Source organism: Pipistrellus kuhlii, unplaced genomic scaffold, assembly GCF_014108245.1.
Source record: "Pipistrellus kuhlii isolate mPipKuh1 unplaced genomic scaffold, mPipKuh1.p scaffold_m20_p_9, whole genome shotgun sequence".
NCBI lineage: Eukaryota > Metazoa > Chordata > Mammalia > Chiroptera > Vespertilionidae > Pipistrellus > Pipistrellus kuhlii.
In genome coordinates, this window is record NW_023425595.1 from 27,844,250 (window position 1) to 27,870,031 (window position 25,782).

The window sequence follows — 25,782 nt, forward strand, 5'->3', positions numbered from 1 at the left end:
TTCATAACAATTTAATCCGATTTTCTGTAGGAAAGCTATTTAGATTAATTTTAACAAATTAGTTTTCTAAATGAAGGCCCTAAAGACAAAACCACCTACACACACCAATCGCACTTCTACAACTAGTATCACTGCTACAGAGTTAATGTTTGTGGCCCCTCAAATTCAGATTGAAATCCTAATCCCTAATGTGATGCCATTAAGGCCTTTGGTATGTGACTGGGCACTCTGTCCTCATGAATGAGATTAATGCTCTTATAACAGAGACCTTAGAGAACTTGCTCACTGCTCCTACTATCTGAGGTTCTATGAACCAGAAGTGGATCCTCAGCAGATACCAAATCTGCCAGTGCCTTGATCTTGGACTTCTCAGCCTGCAGAAATGTGATAAGGAAATTGTTTATAAGCTACCCTGTGTATGGTATTCTGTTACAACAGTCCAACTAAGATACACACAAAGGTTATTTTTATCACAGAAAAATTATAGTATGTAGAGAATCTTAGTCTACAAATCTAAGCACTTCAATCATACACTACAATTACACTGCTTCAAATCTATGTTATTTTTATGGGATAATTTGTTATTCAAAATTACATATTATTTTCTGTCAGCTAGCAAACTGCTGTAATGTTCATTGCTAATTTACTTGAATTAAACTAGATCACTAACAATACTTTTTATCCAGCACTCTCCCCCCAAATGAAGGGGGTAGAGTGGGATGAAAAAGGAGAGGGAACCCTCAATCACAAATGTATAGGAAAAGAAAGTTAAAATATCCCATCTGCTGAAACCGGTTTGGCTCAGTGGATAGAGCATTGGCCTGTGGACTGAAAGGTCCCTGGTTAGATTCCAGTCAAGGGCATGTACCTTGGTTGCAGGCACATCCCCAGTAGGGGGTGTGCAAGAGGCAGCTGATCCATGATTCTCCCTCATGGATGTTTCTAACTCTCTATCCCTCTCTCTCCCTCTCTGTAAAAAATCAATAAAATATATTTTAAAATAAAATTAAAATAAAATAACCCATCTTATAATATTTCAAAAAAGATTAAGACTACATATTAAAATACCCTTCAATGAAAGTTTTAAGGTAATATACATCTACAGTAAACACTGACTCAGTATTTCGGACTGATAGATTTCAGATTAATACTACTACTAAAATTTTTATTCTCTTTTAAAAAATATATTTTATTGATTTTTTTTAAAGAGAAGGGAGAGAGATAGAAACATCGTTGAGTGAGAAACATCAATCAGCTGCCTTCTGTATACCACCTACTGGGGATGTGTCCACAACCAAGGTACATGCCCTTGACTGGAATCGAACCTGGGACCTTTCAATCTGCAGACCGATGCTCTATCTACTGAGCCAAACCGGTTTCAGCTAGAATTTTGATTCTTTAGCTCCAAAACAGAATACAGACCAAAATAAGACGATACGATATTTCCTTCTACTGTTATGCACAAAGGAATGGGGTATAGATACTTATTTGTAAAACGTTGATTTGGTATTTTAAAAGTTGACTGGTCCAACAAGTGAGAACTGCACTGAAAGAAATCTCATGATTCAGTCCACTCCATCCAGAATGTAACTCCACTACAACTATAAAGACAGGATCTTTCAAAGTCTAGTAGATGAAACGACAGAGTACCACACTCTACGGAGTATCATTCAATTATTACAAGGATGTAACTTTTAAAAGAATGATTATGAACAATCCAATAAAAAATTGATAAAGGACCAAATAGACACTTTTTGAAAGAGGACATACAGAAGGCCCAGAGACATATGAAAACATGCTCAAAGTCACTAATCACCTGAGAGATACTAATCAAAACAACAATGAGGTACCATCTCACACCTGTCAGAATGCTATCATCAACAAATCAGCAAATGACAAGTGCTGGCCAGGATGTAGAGAAAAAGGTACCCCCGTGCACTGCTGGTGGGAATGCAGACTGGTGCAGCCACTGTGGAGAACAATATGGCGTTTCCTCAAAAAATGGGATTACTGGAACTCCCATTTGACCCAGCAATCCCACTTCTAGGACTACATCCCAAGAAACCAGAAACACCAATCAGAAAGGATATATGCACCCCTCTGTTCATAGCAGCACAATTTACAATAGCTAAGATTTGTAAACAGCCTAAGTGCCCATCAGCAGATGAATGGATTAGAAAATTGTGGTACATCGACACAATGGAATACTTACTAACGCTGCTATAAAAAAGAAGGAACTTTTACCATTTGCGACAGCATAGATGAAACTGGAGAGTATTATGCTAAGCAAAATAAGCCAATCGGAGAAAGATAAATATCATGTGACCCAGCTGGTGTGGCTCAATGGTTGAACATTGACTTATGAATAAGGTTTCTGGTTTGATTCCTGGTCAGGACACATGCCCAGGTTGCAGGTTGGAACCCCAGAGGAGGGGTGTGCAGGAGGCAGCCAAGCAATGACTGTCATCATTGATATTTCTTTCTCTTCCTCTCTAAAATCAATAAAAAATATTTTTTAAAAAGAAAAAAATTCACTGCTGATCAGGACCCAGTTAATTGCTACATTTTCTAGGTACAAAAAGGTTCCATTGCCCTAGCTGGTTTGGCTCAGTGGATAGAGCGTCGGCCTGCAGACTGAAGGGTCCCAGGTTTAATTCCAGTCAAGGGCACACACATACCCTGGTTTCATGCTCCATCTCCAGTAGGGGCATGCAGGAGGCAGCCAAGGAATGATTATCTCTCATCATCTATGTTTTATCTCTCTCTCTCTCTTCCTCTCTGAAATCAGTAAATATAAATATACTTTTAAAAGGTTCCATTATTGTGTAACTTATATACCATTTTTTTTAAACCATAAAGCAATTACATTATATTCAGTCATTTATTAACTGAGTATCCTCAATGTGTCAGGCAATATTTTAGGCACTGGAAATACTGTTAATGTTCAGACCTGGAATTAAATCCTAACAACTGAGAAATAGTTTACCGCATATGGCACTTTATGGTGAATATAACTTTTTAACAAAATTATGTTTTTATTGATTTCAGAGAGGAAGGGAGAGAGAGATGGAAACATCCATTATGAGAGAGAATCATGGCTTGGCTGCCTCCCACACGCCCCACCCTGGGGGGATTGAGCCTGCAACCCAGGCATGTGGCCTGACTGGGACCCCTGAGCCATGCCCTAACATTATGTAAAGAAAAGACAAATGCTTAATATACACTTAAGCAGGAGTGTGGGATGTCTGGCCATCGAGCCATATAAGGCCCGAGAAATCATTTGGTCTGGTCCTGTCAAGGCATTAAGGGTGAATTAATTAAATGTTTGACCAAATATAGCAGGTTAATTTTTAAGTTGGTAATTCTGTATAGCCTGTTGAATGTTATAAATATCCAAATGGCCCTTGGCAGAAAAAAGGTTTCCCACCCCATCACTAAGGAAAGGAAAAGAACACTTAAAAACAAACAAACAAACAAACAAAAATTGGTATAATGGTAAAAAAATAACACCAGAATATAAATTATAATTGTTTTTCTACAATAATGAAATTATTGTTATATTTCCTATGAAATTTATATATCTGCAAATAAATAAAAATAAAACATGAACATATATAGTCCATTATTTTGCAGACTACCAGATTATATCAGAAGTAGTGTGCCACATTTTCAGACTCTGATACTGAAGGAATTGCTTAGTATCTCGCTAAAATTTGAACTAAGAAATAGTACTTTTTTAAATGCTGTGATAAATAGTAAAAGCAATAGCTACAAGGAACAATCACATAAACAAAGAATCGTTTTGTGTTGTTGTTAATCCTTACCTGAGGAGATGCTCTATCCACTGAGCTAAACAAGCTAGGGCAAAGAGTCTTTTAATAAACCCCATCAATTTCTCATACCCGCTTCTCTTCTAATCCAATGAAATACTACATTCCTTTAAATTAAACTCTGACACCAAATATTAAGGCACCTGATGTTTGCAGTAAACACATAAGGGTAAACTGATTTTCAGGGAAGAAAACCACTGAAGGGCCATCCAGAATATTTCTGTTATTCACTGTAAACCTTTTAAACAAGTTATTTACATACACTCAAGAAAATAATTCAGGAAACTTGCCTGCTTGTCTCACAGGTAAATCCAGTTGTTCTGACATAGTAATCTGAAGCAGTGTCGAAACAAAATTCAGAGACTTGTGTGCCTATAAACAAAAACATACATTTTAAATTTCAGCAAACAAATATTCTCAGTCTTCTATTTCATGGTTTAGCTGTTACAAAAGGCTCTCTGTAAATTGGTCCCAGCCTTATTTTCTGTCACTCACCTATAATAACTCAAAAAAAAATTTAACATCCTAACTCCTAAAACATTTGGAATGTTTGCATTTGCCTTCATTCTACTGCATTTCCCATTTACCCCAGGTAGCATTCTTAACCTATACTGGTCTCAGTAGCTGAAAATCAATATTCTCTGTGACACCTATTTCCCCAATTCAGTAATAATGTCTCCATAGAAATGTTGTGTGTTCACTTTGTAAAAATCAATCAACTATATCCTAATGATCACTTTTTTATATACATATTTCAATAGAAAAATTAAAAAGCAATATTTTGACCATTCAATAAGGATACAAACTATGACAATAATTTAATAAATACTTTTATAGCATATGCATTGCAACATATATAGAAACGAAATACATCGAAAATGCTAATTATCTCTGGGATAGTGGGATTATAGGGAAGCTATTCTTTAAAACCAACAACACGTGTTTTTATTGATTTCAGAGAAAGACCGGGGGGATAGAAACATCGATGATGAGAGAGTATCACTGACTGGCTGCCTCCTGCATGCCCCACACTGGGGATTGAGCTGGCAATCTGGGCATGTGCTCTGACCAGGAATCGAACCATGACCTTCTGGTTTATAGATCGACACTCAACAACTGAGGCACACTGGTCGGGCCAAAATTTATTTATGTAGGTGTTTTCATGGTGCAAGACACCATCACCAGGAGCTGTAAATAAAGGTTTGAACAGAACAAATGAGACTCCCTGACCTCATGGAAATTTAAGACTTAATGAAGAAAAACAAGATAAATAGGTAATTGCAATAAAGAAGTCGAGGACATAATGGAGGATTCAAAAGGAGAATCTCCTAATTCAGAGAAGTAATGCTTAAATTCAAGATCTAAACAGGAGTAATTAAGTGCACGAAGGGGAGGTATTTGCCCTTTTCAGTGGTCTATAAATAGGTCTGAACATAGTTAATACAGGTGTTCCTCATCCCCCCACCCCCATCGCTCCCCTCCACCTGATTCCCAACTTCACCCCATGCCCTTACCCCCACAACTGTCTTCATCCATAGGTGTAAGATTTTTGTCCAATCTCTTCCTGCACCCCTCAGACCCCCTTTCCCGAGAATTATTAGTCCAATCCCTTTCTATGTCCCTGATTCTATTATATTCACCAGTCCATTTTGTTCTTCAGATTTTTTATTCACTTGATTTTTAGAGTCACTTGTTGGTAGGTATGTATTTGATGTCTTTTTGTTATTCATATTTTTACCTTTACCTTTTTCTTCTTCTTCCTCTCCTTAAAGAATATCCTTCAACATTTCATGTAATCCTGGTTTGGTGTTGATGAATTCCTTTAACTTTTTCTTGTCTGTGAAGTTCTTTATCTGACCTTCAATTCTGAATGATAGCTTTGGTGGGTAGAGTAATCTTGGTAGTAGGTTCTTGTTGTTCATCATTTTGAATATTTCTTGCCCCTCCCTTCTGGCCTGCATTGTTTCTGTTGAGAAATCAGCTGACAGTCGGTATGGGTATTCCCTTGTAGGTAACTACTACTAGCTGTCTTTCTCTTGCTGCTTGTAAGATTTTTTCTTTGTCTTTTTTTGCCCTTGGCATTTTAACTATGATGTGTCTTGGTGTGGTCCTCTTTGGATTCCTCTTGTTTGGGGTTCTGTATGCTTCCTGAACTTGTAGGTCTATTTCTTTCACCAGGTAGGCAAAGTTTTCTGTCATTATTTCTTCCAATAGGCCTTCAATATCCTGCTCACTCTCTTCTTCTGGCATCCCAAAAATCTGGATGTTGGTACGCTTTAAGCCGTCTCGGAAGTTCCTTGCACTATCCTCACATTTTTGGATTCTTCTTTCTTTTTGCCTCTCTGTATGGGTGATTGCTTCCTTATATTCCAGATCTTTGGTCTGATTCTTCAGGCACGTTGATCTATAGTTGAGTTTCTGTATATTCTTTATTTCAGACTGTGTATGATTAATTTCTGACTGGTCCTTTTCCATTTTTTGGTATTCTCATTAAGGTCCTTGAAGGTCTCACAAAGCTTCTTGGATGTCTCATCAAGTTTCTCAAAGGTTTTTAGAAGATTCTTGAGTAACCTTAAAAATGTAATTCTGAACTCTGTCGTCCAGTAGTTTATTCTCCTCCATCTCTCCCATTCGTGAAATGCTTCTGTGTCCCCTCATTTTGGCTGCCTCCCTGTGTTGATGAAGTGGCTTTGTGTGGTTGATGACCTATAGGGGCCAGTAGCTCAGCTTCCCCAATCACCTGAGGTGGTCGCTTTGTGGGCTGAGTGCAAAGTCTTGGTGTAATTAAGCTGATACACTGGGAGGACCCGCTGTGTCTATAAAGGAAGAACTGCTGCGCGCTGGAGATACACCTTGTTTCAGTGGGGCTTTGGTGCTCACTGAGTCGTCTCCCAAATGTGTCACTTATGGGTGTGAGGGGTTGAAATTGAGAGTTAGGAACACTGGCTTCTGGGTCTCCAATGGGGTGCAGTTCAGTTACTGTCTGAGGCCACTCTGCAGGATCTACAGGGAGAACCACAGTCCTCTCCTTGGCTAAACTGCAACAGAGAGGGCCATTCATGTGCAAAAGCCACTGCTTGGAGCTTGGATGTGTTTGTCGGTTGTGTGGGGCAGAGTCTTGGGGCGGAGTCTCAGGGTGCCACTGGGCTGGGACATGGCCAACATTGCAGGTTGCCCGTCCGCCACCTTTCCGAGCCTCTCCAACCACATCCCCGTGTCTCCCCGCGTCTCGTGCCTCAGCACAGCAAACAAAATATTCCTACACGCAGCTCTGCAAGTAAGCCACCCTCACTTTCCAACCCGATGGCAGACAGTCTAGCCTCTCCCCAGAAATTGGATTTCAGAGGAATTGGGAGCTTATCTCTCTTCTGGTTGAAGAAAGCAACACTCTCTTAAGGTCCCAATTTTGCATTTTTCCTTCTGAGTTGAAAAATACTGCTTTCAATGATTAGAACCCCCAATGAAGTTATTGATTTATGCTTAGGAGTCATGCTAAAACAACAAAACCACCACCAGTTTTTGTTGGGTGGACAGCTACACATAAATGAGCATATTCCACTTACTATATCTTCCTACAGCACAACAGGTACTCCCATAAGTGTTACATTAACAAAGGACCTCTACCACTTTCTAATGTCAAGTTTAAGTATAAAAAAATAAAACTGCAAGAGTAATTAAAGGGAACCACGGTAGCTACAGTATCTTTTTAAAATGTATTGATTTTAGATAGAGAGGAAAAGAAACATCGACTTCTTCTACTTATTTATGCATTCATTGGTTGCTTCTTGTATGTGCCCTGACTTGTATGAGACCCTGCTAGCAGTTCTCAATCTGTGGGACGGGACCCACAGATTGAGAACCGCTGCTCTAGAGCCTAAGGCCATCAGAAAACACTTGTATTTACGATTCACAGTAGCAAAATTAGTTATGAAGTAGCAATGAAAATAATTTTATGGTTGGCGGTCACCACAACATGAGGCACTGTATTAAAGGGTCGCGGCATTAGAAAGGTTGAAAAACACTGCATCAATTGAGCTACCCAGCCATGGCCATGGTATCTATTTTTATCATCTTAGTGAATAAAACCTAACCGTGATGAAAGCTGAAAGCCATAGAAGAGTTTTAGTATCAAGTAAAACTCTGTTTTAAGAGAAGGGGTTGGGGAAAGGAGAGACGGGGAGAGGGGGAGAGGAAAAGAAGGAGAGAGGGAGAGAGAGAAACATCGATCCATTGCTTCACATATGTAACCCAACTAGGGATGGAACCCACAATCTTTTAGTGTAAGGGACGATGCCACCAACTGAGCCACATGTCCCTCCCCACTAGTGTAAACAATATAAAAGGAAATGAAAATATCTGGAACATCAGAGCAAGAGCTAATCACTCAAAAAAGAAAAAAAGATTAAACAAATATATACAAGTAAATTACAAAATATTTAATATAAGTGGACAGGAAAGCCCTACCTCAAAACAATATATGCAATACATCAAAGCGCTAATGAGGACATAAAAAAATAGAACTCATACTGTTGGTAGATGTATATGAAGTTCAGTGACAGGTAAATCTAATCTATAGCTATCAATAACAGAAGTCAGAATAATAGTAACCTGCAGGAGGAAAGGTATTGATTGAGAAGAGTCTAAAGGAATTAGAAATCTCCCTCCTCCTCTCTCTCTCTCTCTCACTCACACACACACACACACACACACACACACCCCTTTGTCTTTCATTTCATTTTATTTTTTATTAATAGTAGAGGCCTGGTGTACGAATTCGTGCACGAATGGGGGACAGCTGGGGAGAAGGGCCTTCCCCACCCCCGCCCCTGTTAAACTTCGAGTCAAACTCCCTGTTAAACTTCTGGTCGAGGAGACAATTTGCATGTTAGCCTTTTATTATATAGGAATATGTGTGTGTGTGTGTGTGTGTGTGTGTGTGTGTGTGTGTGTGTATCCTATATAATAAAGGGGGAATATGCAAACTGACCATCATGCCATGACAAATATGGCAGCACCTATAATCACGAGATGGTGTGGTGCCCAGTCTCCTCAGTCCCGCCGGAGTCCCCCAGTCCTTTCAGACCAGCCACGGAGGGGGGGCAGCAAGTGCACAGTACAGCAGCACTGCCCTCAACCCCTCAGCCATCTGAGGCTCAGGTAACCAGGGCCAACAGAGGCTTTCACTGCTGGCAGTGGCAGTAGCAGAGGTGTGATGGGGGTGTTGTCTTCCTCTGATTGTCAGGTCACCTCCCGCCCCTGAGGGACTCCCCCTACAGTGCATGCACTGGGCCTCTAGTGTGTGTCTGTATGTATCTTGATCTGTATGGTGGTTATCTAGGTAAAAATTGATAGAGCTGAATATATTTTTGAGCTTTGTATTGCATGTAAATTATCCCTCAATTAAAATAAATTCAACAGAACTGCCTTTGCCTGAACATTTACAGCAGTCTTATTCATAACAGCCCCAAAATGGAAACAAACCCACATGTTCATCAACTGATGAATAAGTAAACAAAATACAGCATACATTTATATAGAATGGAGTATCATTTGGCAGTAAAAAGAATGATACTGATACATGAAGCAACATGTATAAACCTTAAAACCATTATGCTATATGAAGGAAGCCAGTCACAAAAGACATTATCATCTGATTTCATTTAGATGTAATGTATAGAAGACAAATCTATATAGACAGAAAATAGCCAAAAACAGGAGGAATAGGGGAAAACAGTTTTGAAGTTTGTGGTGATGACTGCATAACTCTGAATATATTAAAACCCACTAAATTGGATATTTTATGTGGCTGAACTTAATAAAATTATTTTTTAAAACTAAACTATGAAAATAATTTAATAATTTAATTACTTCGTTTTTGTCACTTTGTCTTCAAAATACAGGATACCCCTATCCGGTTTGGCACAGAGAATAATAGAGCGTCAGCCTGCAAACTGAAGGATCCCAGGTTCCATTCCGGCCAAGGGCAAAATACCTTGGTTGCAGGCACATCCCCAGAGGGGGGTGTGCAGGAGGCAGCTGATCAATGTTTCTCTCTCATTGGCGTTTCTAACTCTCTATTTCTCTTCCGTCCTCTCTGTAAAAAAGTCAATAAAAAATATTTAAAAAACAACATACAGGATAAATCTAAAAGTGAAACTGACAAAAAGTATTTCTTTCAGACAACTGAGCTCAGATAGACTAAGGTTAAGAAAGAAAGGATTATTTCAGTCAGTGAGAATGGCACAAGTTAGCAAATTCAACCTGGGACATCTATTTACCTGTCACATACTCATTTCCATGCTGCTGAAATCCCTAATGCAGGAAGTCTTGTAATTCTCCCAAGAAGGTAATAAATGTACTTACTGTAATACTGAATACCAGACACCCGATTCACAAGAAAATTGAGACATAAAGTAGATCGCAACTGTCTGGGGCTGGGATCGGAGATTAAGTACCGTATTTTTCGGACCATAAGATGCACTTTTTCCCCCCCAGAAGTGGGGGGGAAAAGTCCCTGCATCTTATGGTCCAAATATAGCCTACACATATACTTTAAAAAAAAAAAGTTTTTTTACTTGCCCGGCTCTGTGTGGTCTCTGTGTGCTTGCCCGGCTCTAAAATGGTTCTAAATGCTGCTGTTTACTTTACAGGGTTGATTACATGTGTTTATGACTGTGATGTTGGGTTTTAATGCACATAAAATATTTTAGGACACTATTTGTTTCAGAATCTTTTTTTCTTCATTTCCCTTCTCTATAAACTGGTGCGTCTTATGGTCCGGAGCGTCTTATGGTCCGAAAAATACGGTATAAACTGGAAGAAGTAATTATTGGGGTAATGAAAATGTTCCAAAACTGGATTGTGGTTAATAGTTGTAAGTCTACTAAAATCACTGATTTTTAACACTTAAAACAGGTGAATTTTATGGAATGTAAATTATACCTCAATTAAGCTTAAAAAATAAAAAGACCATTATAAAACACAAATCAAGTAAGTCATACATTAAATGTTCAAATTTAGAAAAATCTTTTTTTTTTTTAATACATTTTATTGATTTTTTACAGAGAGGAAGGGAGAGAGATAGAGAGCTAGAAACATCGATGAGAGAGAAACATCGACCAGCTGCCTCTTGCACACCCCCTACCGGAGATGTGCCTGCAATCAATGTACATGCCCCTGACCGGAATCGAACCTGGGACCTTTCAGTCCGCAGACCAACGCTCTACCGCTGAGCCAAACCGGTTTCGGCAGAAAAATCATTTTTTGAGTCACTGGATGATCAACAACTTTCTGGCATTATTGGGTATAGCGAACTATAACATATTTAAAAGAATTTCTATCACAACTATTATGTTTATTATCATATAGTAAAAGATTTTTATATTTTTATGGTAATTTTAAAAAAGTAAGTAAAACACCACTAGCATCAATATCACAAAAATACTCTTTAAAATTTGAATAATTATAGTATTCTCAACTGCTTGGCAAACTTGGATTATCTTCAGAAAATGCTCTAATAAATATACTGTGTCAATGTATAAATGTAACTTCTGAGTGCTGACACTAATTACAGACCCCAGAACTAAAGAAACAAATCAGCCATTAAACATCATTAAATAGAGCTAAAATTACCGATACTCAAGCTTAAAAGCTACTAATCATAACACAAAAACCTTTCTAGACAATTTCTCATCTTGTCATTATTTTTCATCAGCCCAGATAAATCAACATTCACCCTCAATTCATTTAACCAAAATTCTTAAAGGGTTTCAATTCCATCTCTCTTTTTTTTATGTATTTTATTTTATTTTTAATATAGTTTATTGATTTTTTACAGAGGAAAGGAAGGTGAGGGGTAAAGAATTAGAAACATCAATGAGAGAGAAACTGAGAAACAAGGATGAGCTGCCTCTTGCACACCCACTACGGGGAATGTGCCTGCAACTAAGGTAACCTAAATCGAACCTGGGACCCTTCAGTCCATAGGCTGACGCTCTATCCACTGAACCAAACCAGTTAGGGCCACCTCCATCTCTTTTAACTACACTCTATTTACTAGTACTTAAGTGCAAGACACCACAGAGATAAAAGATCACTATAAGGTAGGTTAGAAAATAAATTCTAATTGGACTACCAGGTAAAATTTCGAGTTAGACCCTAAAGGACTTAAACCTACAGAAACAGGCAGAAGGATTTTTAAAAGGGAAAAAAGTATGGATTGTGTTAAAGAAATTATTAGGAGGAAAGAGAATAGTGAAAGGCAAAAATGAATAAGCAAATTATGCCCACATCAAGATCTAATAAGTGTGAACTTTTTTTTGCAAAGTTTTTACATGATCAGATCTATGCTATAGGAAGATAAGGTCTTAAAGCAGTATAAAGGATGTAATTCTACCAGAAGACACGGCAAAGTAATTTTGCTTCATGATGACACACCATCACACACTTCAAAATCAATTAAAGACACATTAAAGATCTTGCCTGGGAAGTATTAACCCACCCACTATATTCATCAGACCTTGCTTCTTCAGATTGCCACTTGTTCTGATCAATGGCACACGCACTTTCTAAGCAGCACTTCAAAACATATGAACAAGTGGAAAATTGGGTCTCTGAATGGTTTGCCTCAAAACAAGTAAAGTTCTATTGGGACGGTATCTACAAATTACCTGAAAGATGGGGGAAATATGTACCTAGCAATGGACATTACTTTGAATAAACAGTTTTGATGTTTCTCTTGAAAAAAAAAAAAAAAAAAAAAGGATGTAATTCTAGAATAGGTGACTATAAAACATTTCAGGTAGGAAACTATTGTTATAACAGGGCATAATAGGCCTAAAAAACTACTCCTCAGGCAGCTTTCCCTGCTCTTCCTCCCCAAATAAAGTCTAACTTGATAAAAGAAAAATTATATAGAAAAACACATCTATCCACATAATCATTTCCCTAACCCTGCAACCCTTTTAACCTAAAATCTTTTCCCTACTCCCTTGCTAGCATTCTATGCAGAATTACTTGCTTTTTCCAAGTTTATAATATTTTAAAAGCTTTTTCCCTCAAAAGTCATTTTACTTTAACCTCTCTCAGTTTGAAATGTCAACAACCCTTTCCTCCCCCTAATAGCCTTTTACTTATTACTAGAGTAATTCATGTTTACTGGCAGAACATTTAGGAAATTTATTTAAGGAAAAAGGAAACTAAATTGCCCACAACCAACCTTCTTACTTAAAATTCCTTTTATTGGCTTTCTTCTACTTTTATGCACAAATCTCCAGTCTCCTTTTTCTTATGTTTCTCAAAGTCCCCAAAATGGACATGGCCCAACCCTTTAGTCCACCCCACATCTCTGGATCATACTTTTCTCTTAAATTCACCTGCAGAAAAAAATTTAATTTTCCTAGCACATCAAACCAGATTTAAAAATTAAATCATGTTCTCTCCAATATCAGTTTCCCTTCTAGACCCACATTTTCCAATGCACACCTCATGTTGCTATCTTTTAAAAAAAATATTTTAATTGAATTTTAAAGAGAGGAAGGGAGAAAAACATCGATGAGATATTACAACATGGATCAGCTGCCTCCTGCACACCCCCTACTGAGGATTGAGCCCAAAACGCAGGCATGTGCCCTGGCCAGAATTCAACTGCAGCAGAACAAACTCTCTGTGCACGGGACAATGCCCAACCGACTGAGCCATAATGGCCAGGACTGTCGCTTTTTTAATGCTTACTCTTGAAGCGATTACTTTTAATTATTTATCTCCATTGGAATGCAATCAAACACACCTTCAATTAACTACTATACTTTAACACCCATGTATAAGAAGGAGAGCAGCTTTAACGTATAAGAGAGAGGGGCTTTAAGGGTACTGTGACATCAGAATTTACATAAAATAAATACAACCAGATAATTTTAAGAGTGCAGGGATTTCTAACCTTTGTTTTACTAAAGAATTTGATAAAGGCAAATACTTTATCTTGCCTAGATGAAATATGAGACACAGTGAGGTTAAATCATCACAGTGGTAAATCAAGACTAAAGCTCTTTATTGTGTCCTCCTGTCTTTCATTAAACAGTGATATTTAAATGCTTTCCAACTAAGGAGTTTTAAAAAACTTTTACATTATATTACTTAGTGACCAAAAGAAAATTCCACTTTAAATCAAACTTATCATTGATGTCCCACTGACAGGAACAAACAATAAGTAAAATTATATCTGAAAAATTACAAATATTAATATAGTGCTTTCTTCTTTTAGAACTTTAATGTGCTGTGTCATTGAATAACTTCCAGGCCAACAGCCAAAGTATCCAGGGACATTTTCTCTCTCAAATTCAAAACAATATCTACTTAGCAACATTCTTGTTGTTGTTTAAATCTTCACCCAACAATATGTTTGTTGTTTTTTTAAAATATATTTTATTGATTTTTACATTGATTTTGAGAGAGAAAGAGACAGAGGGAGAGAGGGAGGTGAGAGATTGCTTCCCAACCAGGGATCAAACCCCGCAACCTGGATATGTGTCCTGATCAGAAATCAAACCTGCCACCTTTTGGTGTACAGGAGGGTGGTCCAACCCACTGAACCACCTGGCAGAGAGGAAATGAAAGAGAAAAACATCAATGATGAGAATCACTGATTGGCTGCCTCCTGCAGGCCCCCTGCTGGGGATCAGCCCAAACCTGCGCATGTGCCTTTGACTGGAATCAAACCTGAACCAGGGACCTTTCAGTCTGCAGGCTGATACTCTACCACTGAGACAAACCAGCTAGAACATCATTGATGTTTCTCTCTCTCTCTCCCTTCCTCTCTGAAATCAATAAGAATATATTTTTAAAAACTTCAGTTCAGCCCTAGCCTGTTTGGCTCAGTGGATACAGCATCAACCTATTCAGATCAAGGGCACATGCCTGGGTTTAGGGCTCAATCCCAATAGGGGGCATGCAGGAGGCAGCAGATCAATGATTCTCATCATTGATATTTCTCTCTCCCTCTTCCTTTATCTCTGAAATCAATAAAAATATATTTAAAAAACAAACACTTCAGTTCAAATGTGAGCTACATGACAACCACGACTTTACGTACATTATTAGATCACCAACAACAAAGACAGTATTTGCCATTATGACTGGCACTCAAATATATTTTAAATAACAGAAATAATTATTTGTTGAATGTCTACTTTCATCTAACAGTTCAGAGTCTAAAAAAACTATTTTTTTACCTAAAGATTTAATTCCTACTGGAGATAAATTTTTTTTAAACCAATGAACTTTATAGTAGAAGGGACAGCAATCGCTTAGTTTAAATAAAATTAAAATAGTCCAAATAAAATTAAAATATAAGGGAGAATACATAAGAATACTGGCAGGAGAGTAAAGAGAGTGCTGTCCTTTAATCTGTCAAAAACCTTCAGAGATGTTTATTCTATTTCACAAGTGAAGAACCAAGTTTTTCAGTGCCTGTGTGTGTGTGTGTGTGTGTGTGTGTGTGTGTGTGTGTATACGTACGTACATAAAGAAGAGTATCTCTCATAGCAAATAGTCACTGGAACATAATAAACAATGCTGAATGAATATCAAATGTTATATTTTAGATTACCTAAACAAGTGTTTAAGTTGTACTTCTAGGTATACAGAAGTCAATTAATCTCAAAGCGTACGTCTTTGAGTTTTTTTGAGAGAAAGCAAATTTTTAATACAGAAAAGGTCCCTGCTACAGGGTGGGGACTCAAGCAGGTTGCCCTCAAAGTATATAATTTAAGTGAGAAGTGACAGGTCCCTGTAACACAAATCTATTTTAAAGATTCAAAGATGATTGCTCTTAACATTTCTGACTATTATTCAAGTTCTTATTTGCTGAATGCAAGAGAAATATTTACTGAGAGACTATAATGTATGTGCCAGGGCACAGTGCTTATAATTGTGCCAATTTTCATGTTATAGTAATGCTATCTACTTAGCGATCTCAGTGTCCAAAGAACATGTACTTGTGTTCTTTTGAGATTATTGAGTGCTGATGATTTTCCAATGAGATGTATTACTTAGTTAAGAGTAAAATAGGAAATAAAATGTATGGTATGTTGGATTGGTTAATCAACTGGCAGTTCAAATAATCTGGAGAACTTAGTAAATGCCAAACACTTTCTGCAATTTTTTACATGCCATCATCTCACTCAACCCACATAACACAATGGCATACATACTATAACTTCTTTCATTTCATAAACTGAGAAAACAACACTTTGATATTAAATAGCTTTCCCAGGATCCCCCAGCTACTACAGAATTCTTCAGGTTTTATTTTTAAAAATAAGGAGGTGTGGGGATAAAAGGGAGAGATCAACCAAAGGATTTATGGGCATATATATGAGCCTAACCAGTGGTCGAGGACAATAGGGGGTGGGAACATAAGGGGGAGGGAGGAGGGGTTGGAATGGGGGGGTTGAGGACAAATATGTGATACCTTAATCAATAAAGAAATTTTTAATAAATAATAAATAAAAATAAGGTGGTTTTTAATTATATTTACAATACTATTTGTACAAATGGTTTTCTTCAATTGTTGAGGCCAAGTTTGTTATAATAGCAGCTAAAGACATTTTTCCTAACATACTGTAGAGTAAGTCAGTGGAGAATACTAAATATCTTTTTAAAAAAATCTGCCAAACAAGCTTTACTGTAGCCTCTAAAAGTCTAATGGCTTTCTTAATTTAATCTATATGTAATATAAAAAAATATATAAATACCTTAAAAATCCTTAAAGTAGAGGTGGTTAACATACTATAGCCTATGTTATTATTATAAGTCAATAAAGCTTAACATTAAGAAAGAACTGCAATAACAAAATAAAAATTTCAGACCTCATAAAACTAAAAAATTTTATGATATATGATAAATCAGTGCTTTAGAGAAAATAAACAAGCGAAGGGAGATAGGAAGCATGGTAGTCTGGGAATTCTTTAGTAATATGGAGACAGTTGAACAGTGATAAAGAGAACTGAAAGAACAAGTCTAGGATTTAACTGAGTAATAAGGGCTCCAAGCAGATGGAATCATGAAGTACAATCTTTCTGATTCAGGTGCACTTTTTAAAAATAACTATTTGCACTATAATACTTTGATAACACTTATAATTTTTAGTTAGTGATTACTTCACTTAGCTGCAGAGATTCATTCAAATGTCAATTACCTTTTTTTTTTTTTTAAACTAAACGAACCAAAATATAGCTTTAATTGAGACATTATGGAATGATTGGTTCATCCTTTCTTAGCCCAGCAAGAAGAGCCTGCCAGAAATAAAATATGACTTCCTCATTTTTACTAGTCAAGCTTCTTCAAGATTTATCTGGAATGTATTTCCTAAATCAAAGTTCTGCCACAGAAAATTAATCAAAAAAGTATTCAAATGAAATAACTTCATTAAAATGAAGATTGGATGAGAATAAATATTCTGAGAAAAGTTATCTTAGGGAAATTCTAAAAAATCTAGGCATAATAACTGAAATAAATTTACAAAACACAAATAGCTAACTATCACAGAAATGCAGGCCAGATACCAAATTTTCTTAATAGAAAAAATAAGCAGAATTGGCTATTCTACAGTATTCCAAAACCCTAACAGCAACTTAGCAGTTAAATAAAAATTTTAAAAAAGTTTTGAATACTTTGATTATTTTCCAAAAACTAGCTGTGAAATACTTAACCCAGGTCTCTATTATTACAAGATGTTAGTATACAGAACTAGACATTCAATACCTGTTAGAGGTATAAATAAATTTCAAATTTGCAGGAAGTAGTATTTATCCAATTTTCTACAAGGGAACCAACTTTTTCTTTCAAATAATACTTTTTAAAATTAATAATTAGCCCTAGCCAGTTTGGCTCAGTGTATAGAGTGTCCGCCTGCAGAATCAAGGGTCCCAGGTTTGACTCTGGTCAAGGGCACATGCCCAGGTTGGGGGCTCAGTCCCCAGAAGGGAGCATGCAAGAGGCAGCCAATCAATGATTCCCTCTTATCATTGATGTTTCTATTTTCCTCTCTGAAATCAACAAAAATATATTTTAAAAAAATAAAAATTAAATTATTTTTTTACATGCCAGTATGTTAAGGTAATATTAGAACAAGGCCATGGTAGATATAACTATGATAACTTTTAGAGTGTGTAGGCTTATAAATACATGTCAAACAAAATGTTCATCATAACCTATCACAAAACAAATAAAAATAAAGTGATCCAGCCCCTGTTGTATGGCTCAGTGGTTGCCTATGAACCAGGAGGTCATGTTTGATTCCTGGTCAGGGCACATACCTAGGTTGCAGCCTCCATCCCCAGTAGGGAGTGTGCAGGAGGCAGCTGATCAATGATTTGTATCACTGGTTGTTTATATCTCTCTCCATCTCTCTTCCTCTCTGAAATCAGTAAAAATATAAATTATAAAAAAAGTGATTCATAACTCCACCTATAGTTTACTAATAATCCAAATTGGGAATTTGTTTCAGTTCATTACCGTATTTTCCGGCATATATGAAGACTTTTGAAACGAAAAAAAAGTCAACCAAAAACCGGGGGCAAAAGACCAAAATTGCACAAAAATTACCTGCAGATCTTGATGGCAAAGTAAGTCTTTTCTTTGAAGTGGGGGGTAGTCTTATACGGCGAATATAGGCCTAAATCTACGTTTTAACTGTAAAATTAAGGGGGTCGTCTTATACGCCGGAAAATACGGTATTTTGTACCCAAAAGAAATCTAAGTAATCCAAGGTTACTTTAAGCTTAAGAATTAGGGTATCACTCTCAGTATGATCTAATGATGGTCTCACTCGTATAATAATTTTAGTTTGACCTCACCTACTGGCTCAATTGGTTGCAGCATCCTCCCTTCTTCACTTTCCAATAATCAATAACTAGAAGTCCCTTAAAGAGGGCAGGGATCATTAAAACAGCATTGTATACTGAAGATGTTCAATTAGAAATACTCCTGAAGCTTCTATTAAGTCAATGTCCATATTTTTTAAGAGTTCCATTCCAATCAGGGCACATACCTAGGTTATGGATTTGATCCCTAGTTCGGTGAGTTCAAAAGGCAATCCCTCATGTCTGTCTGTCTCTGTCTCCCCACCCCCACCCCCCCGCCCCGCTTCCTCTCTAAAATCAATAAACATATATCCTCTAGTGAGGATAAATATATACATGCATACACACACATATAAAACGTGAAATTTAAAAACAAAGATAGAACAATAAAATATCCATCTAAGTGTGCTTTCCAAGGAGTGGTCCCCAAAAAGTATGGGGGAAAAGAACACCAGCCCCTGCGAGTTGACAGGGAGTTTTGCAAGTTTCGCGCACTCTCACTTGTGGCCTGATTTTATGAATGGAAAAAACTCTGCATCAAAAGGCGCGACTTGTCCAAGGTCAGTCAAGAAGTTAGTGTTGCAGCTCTACCGAGAAGGGTGCACTTCACCTGACACTTCCCACTCACTACATCGTCCTGCCTCCCCTGCCGCCAGGGGCGGAGTGAATCAGACTCCCGCACTATCTATCCTCAACCTGCTAAGGAGGCGGGTGAAAGATTTCAGTAGCAGGTCAACCTAGGGGAGAAAGTTGTGCAGGTCACCGATCAGCCCAGGAAAGTGACATGTTGACAGGCGCAGTTCCCAAAGGAACAGTTCTGCATTCCCAGGAGCCCCCCAAACCCGGCACCGGCGTGACTGCTCCCGGAAACGACTGAGAAACCTCAGTGAGTTTCGCCCCCTCCTGGGCGTGAGGCACGACGGGGTAATGTGGAGAGGACGGCCGGCCACCCGGCCCAGCCATGTGCCTGTCCAGCCCGTCACGCCCGCCTCGCCCCAGCCGGTTCCTCGTGCCTCGACCGCAAGCCAGAGGCCCAGCCCGGACGCAAAGGCTGTCCGGGCCGCCGCCGCCGCCGCCACCGCAGCAGCCCGAGGCGCCCCGGCGCGGCACCCGCCGTCAGGTCCCCGCCCCACCTCTCAAGTTGAGCCTCCAAGCGACGCCGTCCGCGTCCCTCGCCCGGCCCCGAGGGATCGGCCTGCCACAGTCCGCCCGCCCGCCCGCCCGCCGCCGCCAGCCCGGCGTCCTTACTTCATTGAGCTGGCGCTCCGCGGCCTCGCGTAGGGCAGGATCCATGGTGCCCCGCAGGGCCTCGATAATGGTGTTGGGGTCCATCGCCGCGCGGACTTGCTAAAACCCCAAGGCTCGGGTGCTTCGGAGCCAGGAACAGCACCGCTCACTGCGCACATGGACCCGCCGCGCTCCGCAGCGGCAACCGGCGCGAAAGGAAAGAGAAGCGCCAAAGCCCCGGATAGAACCTCTTCGCCTCGGCGTGGAGGCGGGAGATGTTCCGGAGATTTCCTGTCAGCGGGCCGCGGGGCACCTTGGGATGTGTAGTCCGCGTGCGCAGCCCGCAACCCACGTGGTCCTGAGCTGTCTGTCGCTCACACAAATCAAAAAGGAAAAATGTTCAGACTGCACAGAAAGAAATGTAAAACAATCAATTAAAAATACTTCACGTTATAGTATACTTTTGGTGACTATAAGATGTATCTGACACAATAAGTGATGCAATCCATTGTTAATAGCCGTGTAATTGAAGGAAACCTTTTCAAAAATCATTTTGAGATAGTGTTTCTATATGCCATAAAAATGTTTATACCCAAGTTAAAAAGAAATATATTTTACCCAAGTAATCCCATTTATGAGGCTTTCCTAAGAAATAGCACAGCCGACACCGGTTTGGCTCAGCGGTAGAGAGTCGGTCTGCGGACTGAGAGGTGCCGGGCATGTATGTTGGTTGCCGACACATCCCCGGTGGGGGGTGTGCAGGAGGTAGCTGGTCGATGTTTCTCTCTCATCGACGTTTCTGGCTCTCTATCTCTCTCCCTTTCTCTCTGTAAAAAATCAATAAAATATATTAAATATATATATAGCACAAAAGATTAAATGAGCGTTACATGTGAGAGGTATTTATCACATTGTATATTTATTATAACCACCAAATACTAAAATTATGGCTTTTTATTGAGCATCCAAGTTTTGTCAGGAACATTATATAAATCACATCTAAATTCAGAACAAAAGTATAATCCCATTTAAAACCCACTTCTTTAAAAACAGTTAAGCGGTTTAGAAAGGTTAAATAACTTGCCCAAGTTCACTTAGATATTAAGAGATTCACCTAGGCCCTAATTGGTTTGGCTCAGTGGATAGAGCTCTCTATCACTCTCTTCCTCTCTGTAAAAAAATCAATAAAATATTTTTTAAAAAAGGGGTTCACCTAGGATTTCAAAACTAGAACATTTCTGTTTTCATTCCATTGAATTACTCTACCTCTCCAGATAAATGTAGGCCTGGCCTGCATGGCTCAGTGATTGAGTGTCGACCTATGAACCAGGAGGTCATGTCCAGGAGGTCACGGTTGGATTCCAGGGCAGGGCACATGCCCGGGTTGTGGGTTCGATCCCCACTGTGGATTGTTCAGGAGGCAGCTGACCAATGATTCTCTCATTTATGTTTCTCTCTCCTTCTCTCTTCCTCCCTAAAATCAATAAAAAATAATATAAAATACATTGATTTTTTTTTGAGAGAGAGAAATATCAGACAATAAAGGAAGCCTACTTTTCTATTTCCATCCATTTTGGCCTCCCTAAACTCAGTCTCCTTGACTCAGTGAGGCCATAGTGCTTTTTATGGAACCTCTTCTTGCTTTATGGTCCAGATAGTGCTTTTTATGGGAACCCCTTCTTGCCGTATGGTCCAGACACAAAACTAAGGAAATTATTGGCTTACTTTACTTGTTTTCTTTCTCTCAGGGAACCACAATTCTAATCTGCTTCTTATTTCAAGTCTGAAAACAGTTGTTTCACATATTAAGTTCTACTTGTTTACAACCTGGGTATTCACTGCTACTCTACCATGGGTAGAAGCAAAAGATACTCTGTGAAATTTTTAGGTACTATGCACAGATGGATACTCTATCAACTAAAGTATTCAAGGTAGCCATGAGGATCAAAAAAGAAATCACATATCAGAATTGTTCTTTTAACTCACAACAGAAAAGTTTCCTTTTATCTGCCCATTCATAATGTGGAGGAAATATGCTACTTACTTTGTCCTTTAATATGTCAGATATATTTAATAGTTTTTTAATATGCAGAGTCAGTGCAACAGAATCTGAAAGAAATAAAAAGTCAGAATATATATATGAGGTTGCTTTAGTCCACAATACCCCCAAAACTTTAACCTGAGATCTGTCTGATTACCCCATTTCCCAAGTAGGAGGTCTGTGGATATTTGGTAGTCTTCATTTTTCTAGAAAGGCAATCTAATTGAGAGCTGACTTAGGAACACATAGATCCCCAATACCACAATGGTTTAGTGGAAGGAGCATTAGCCTCAAATTCAAACAGATGTGGACTAAATCTTGACTCCATAACTTCCTAGCTTGACATGACTGAGGGTCTTCATTTTTTCTTCTATATAATAGGAACAACAGCAATTCTATGATGAGGTTTATGTAAAATCATATATAATGTATCAAGCAAACCCTGCATCCATAGTACCCAGAGTACAATTAACTCAATAAATGGTCATTTGAACAGACACTTCACCAAAGAAGATGCACAGATGGCAAATAAGCATATGAAAAAATGCTCCACATCACGTGTCCTTAGGGGATTACAAATTTACACAAATCAATGAGATACCATTATGAATGGCTAAAACCCAACACACTGATACCAAATGTTCACAAAAATGTGGAGCAACAGAAACTCTCACTGATGCTGACAATGCAAAATGGTACAGCTGTTTTGGAAGTCAGTTTGACAATTTCGTACAAAACTAAACAATTCTTACCATATGAACCAGCAATTGCACTCTTTGGTATTTATTTACCCAAATTATTTAAAAACTAATGTCCATACTAAAATCTATACATGGATGTTACTGCAGTTGTATTCATAATTGACAAAACTTGGAAGCAACCAATATGCTTTCAGTAGCTAAATGTATAAATAAACCATGGTACATCCATACTATGGAATGTTACTCAGCAATAAAAATAAATGAGCCCTGGCTGGTGTTGCCAAGTGGTTAGAGTGTCAGCCTTCATACTGAAAGGTCTTAGGTTCGATTCCTGGTCAAAGATATATACCTGATCTCCTGGCCCCCCTCAGAGCAAGTGCAGGAGGCAACCAAGCAATGTGTCTCTCTCATTGTCCAGCTTAGCCAAGGGTGCAGCGAGCCTGATGTGGGGGGTGGGGGCGGCAAAGGATTAAAGAAAAGACAGACAAAGAGAATAAGCTGGGTCTAAATGGATCTCCTGTGCCTACCTGAGGCCACAGAGAAAAGATCCAGACAGCAAGTTGAGCCTTTATTTTATAGTCAGAGGTAAACAAGGTAGTGGTCACCTTGGTTACAATGTTCTTGTGAGTTTTACTTGTTTTGGCAGCACTTGCTGCACCTCCCACAGCCCATTAGCTACCCAGGAAGGATCTAGGTAGTGTCATAAGGTCAAGCTTAATTACACTAAGAGGGCTGTGCCTTCTAAGCTGGGACTTGTGGCTTTGCCAACAGGTCAGTCTGAGGCTTAACCCTATAACCACTCCCTACAGTGGACCCTCATATAAATGGGAATTTCATATATGACAAAGGTGACACCCAAAAATAATGGGGAGAATGCAGGTTATTTAGTGGATAGTTTTGAAAAGACTGGCTCTTTATAACTAGAAAAATAAGACTGGATCCTACTTCACACTATATATACAAGTAGATTCCTGATAGATTAAAGATAAAATTTTTGAGCCCTAACCAGTTTGGCTCAGTGGATAGAGCATTGGCCTGAGAACTGAAGGGTCCCAGGTGCAATTCTGGTCAAGGGGATGTACCTTAGTTGAGGACACATCCCCAGTGAGGGGTGTGCAGGAAGCAGCTGATCGATGTTTCTAACACTCTATCCCTCTCCCTTCCTCTTTGTAGAAAATCAACAAAATATATATTTTTTAAAAGATCAACTATAGAATAAGTGTAAGAGAGGTTTTATTTGTTTGTTTTTACTTAGAGGAAGGGAAAGGCTTTTAAAGCTCAAAACCAAACATGTTTCTGTCCAATAAAAGATAACATAGATGAAGTTGGAAAATAACACAATAATCTATACATCTAGATAATAAAATAATGAATAATCTAATAATAGAGGAATATGCAAATTGACCAGGATGCCGTCACAGTAATGATCTAACAGCAGGCTATGAGGGGCAACCAGGCCAGCACGGGGGTTATTGAGGGACAGCCAAATGACTGCACAGCAGGATATGTGGGGCAAACAGGCCTGCACAGGAGGCATCCATGAATTTTGGCTTGCAACTACAGTTCTTTACATATACCCATGCAACCTGTTTGTGCCTGAGCCACAGGCCTCTCACTTCCTACCTCAGGGCTTCTCTGATGCCATATGCAAAATGCCCCCCTTAAAAAAAAAAAAAAAAAAAATATATATATATATATATATATATATATATATATATATATATATATATATATGGCTCTTATGCATGTGCAACCTGAAAGTTTGTGGAAGTTCATTGTCTGTGAGGCAACCTTTGACCATTGGGCAATGATTGCTGACTTCTCTCCTTTCTCTTGGTCAGATGGCCCTGAAATACATTTCATAAATCTTCTCACAGCCCTACAGGGCATTTTCCCTTAGTAGTAGACAACTAAAAGCCTTTCTCCTTCCTATTTTCACTTCTCACTTCTGCCCTCTGGAATTATACCTCCAGATAAACTACTGGCATTATATCTCAGGCTCTACTTTTGGGGAAACCCAGACTATGGCCAGGGAACTTTAGGTGTGGAATCAAGACAACCTAAGTTTAAGCCTGAGTGACTTAGAGGGTGGTAAAGACATGAAAAACAGAAATATCAATGATGAGAGAAAAATCATTGCTTGGCTGCCTCTTTCACGCAATACAGTGGGAGATGTTTACTACTGAAACCATTTATTTTCTAAAATATATTTTACTGATTTTTTTACAGAGAGGAAGGGAAAGGAATAGAGAGTTTGAGACATCAATGAGAAAGAAATATCGATCAGCTGCCTCCTGCACACCCTCCTCCTGAGGATGTGCCTACAACCAAGGTAATGCCCTTGACTGCAATCGAACCTGGAACCCTTGAGTCCACAGTTCGACGCTCTATCCACCAAGCCAAACCAGTTAGGGCTGAAACCATTAAATTTAAAATATTTGGGTATATTCTTATGATGCCCAGGGCATAGGACATGATGCTTACTTAGATATCAAGTGGAAGTTAGATCTTTCATTCAGCAAACAGGTATTGAAATCCTTCTGTGTGCAAATCAGTTTTGGTTCGATGCCGTGCTCTTTTTTTTTGGGGGGGGGGGGGGTAAGGGTATACAAAAACAAGCAAGAATTTATTGACTGCAGCAAAACCATGCTTAGGACAGTGAAGCAAGGACCACTGCTCCCATGGTTGCAGGTGGCATGGGGTCCCTTAGAGGTTAGGGGATAAGTGCCTGTGGGGAAAGGAGAAGGGAAAGGGAATGGCACAGGTGTGCTCTCTGAAAGGGGAGTGTCTCAATGCCATTTCTTAGAGATAATGGGCACCGTGAAAAAATTAATACCTGAGAAATGGGGGAAGATGGGCAACATATAAATAGGAGTACCAGTAAATAATTAAGCACCTATTCTGTTCATGGCTCCAGTGCGGAATCTCTGAGGGAAGGCGGAGGAGGGTGGGTGAGTGGGTGGGAGGTAATTAACCAAAGACGTTGTACAGCATACATAAGCATAACACATGGATGCAGACAGAGAGGTGGTGAGGGCCTGGGCAGGGGATGTGGGGAAGAAAGGGGGACATATGTAATACTTTCAACAATAAAGATTTTTTAAAAAGAAACATGAAATAGT

General features: G+C 38.8%; 1 protein-coding gene across 3 annotated transcripts in view; it reads right to left on the reverse strand.

The window, feature by feature from the left end:
* The window catches only part of IPO7 (importin 7), a 53,184-nt gene extending 32,999 nt beyond the window's left edge, over window positions 1–20,185 (reverse strand). The window contains exons 1-2 of one of the 3 annotated variants that reach the window (XM_036427870.2): window positions 19,940–20,185; window positions 4,121–4,202 (exon numbers count right to left, since the gene is read on the reverse strand). In XM_036427870.2, the coding sequence (XP_036283763.1) occupies window positions 4,121–4,202; window positions 19,940–20,023 (166 nt within the window). In that variant the 5' untranslated portion in view covers window positions 20,024–20,185. Of the gene's footprint in view, window positions 1–4,120; window positions 4,203–14,061; window positions 14,128–19,939 lie in introns of those variants that run through there. The other 2 variants (XM_045578043.1, XM_036427871.2) reach the window with 2 other exon arrangements.
* Window positions 20,186–25,782: the final 5,597 nt, after the last annotated feature.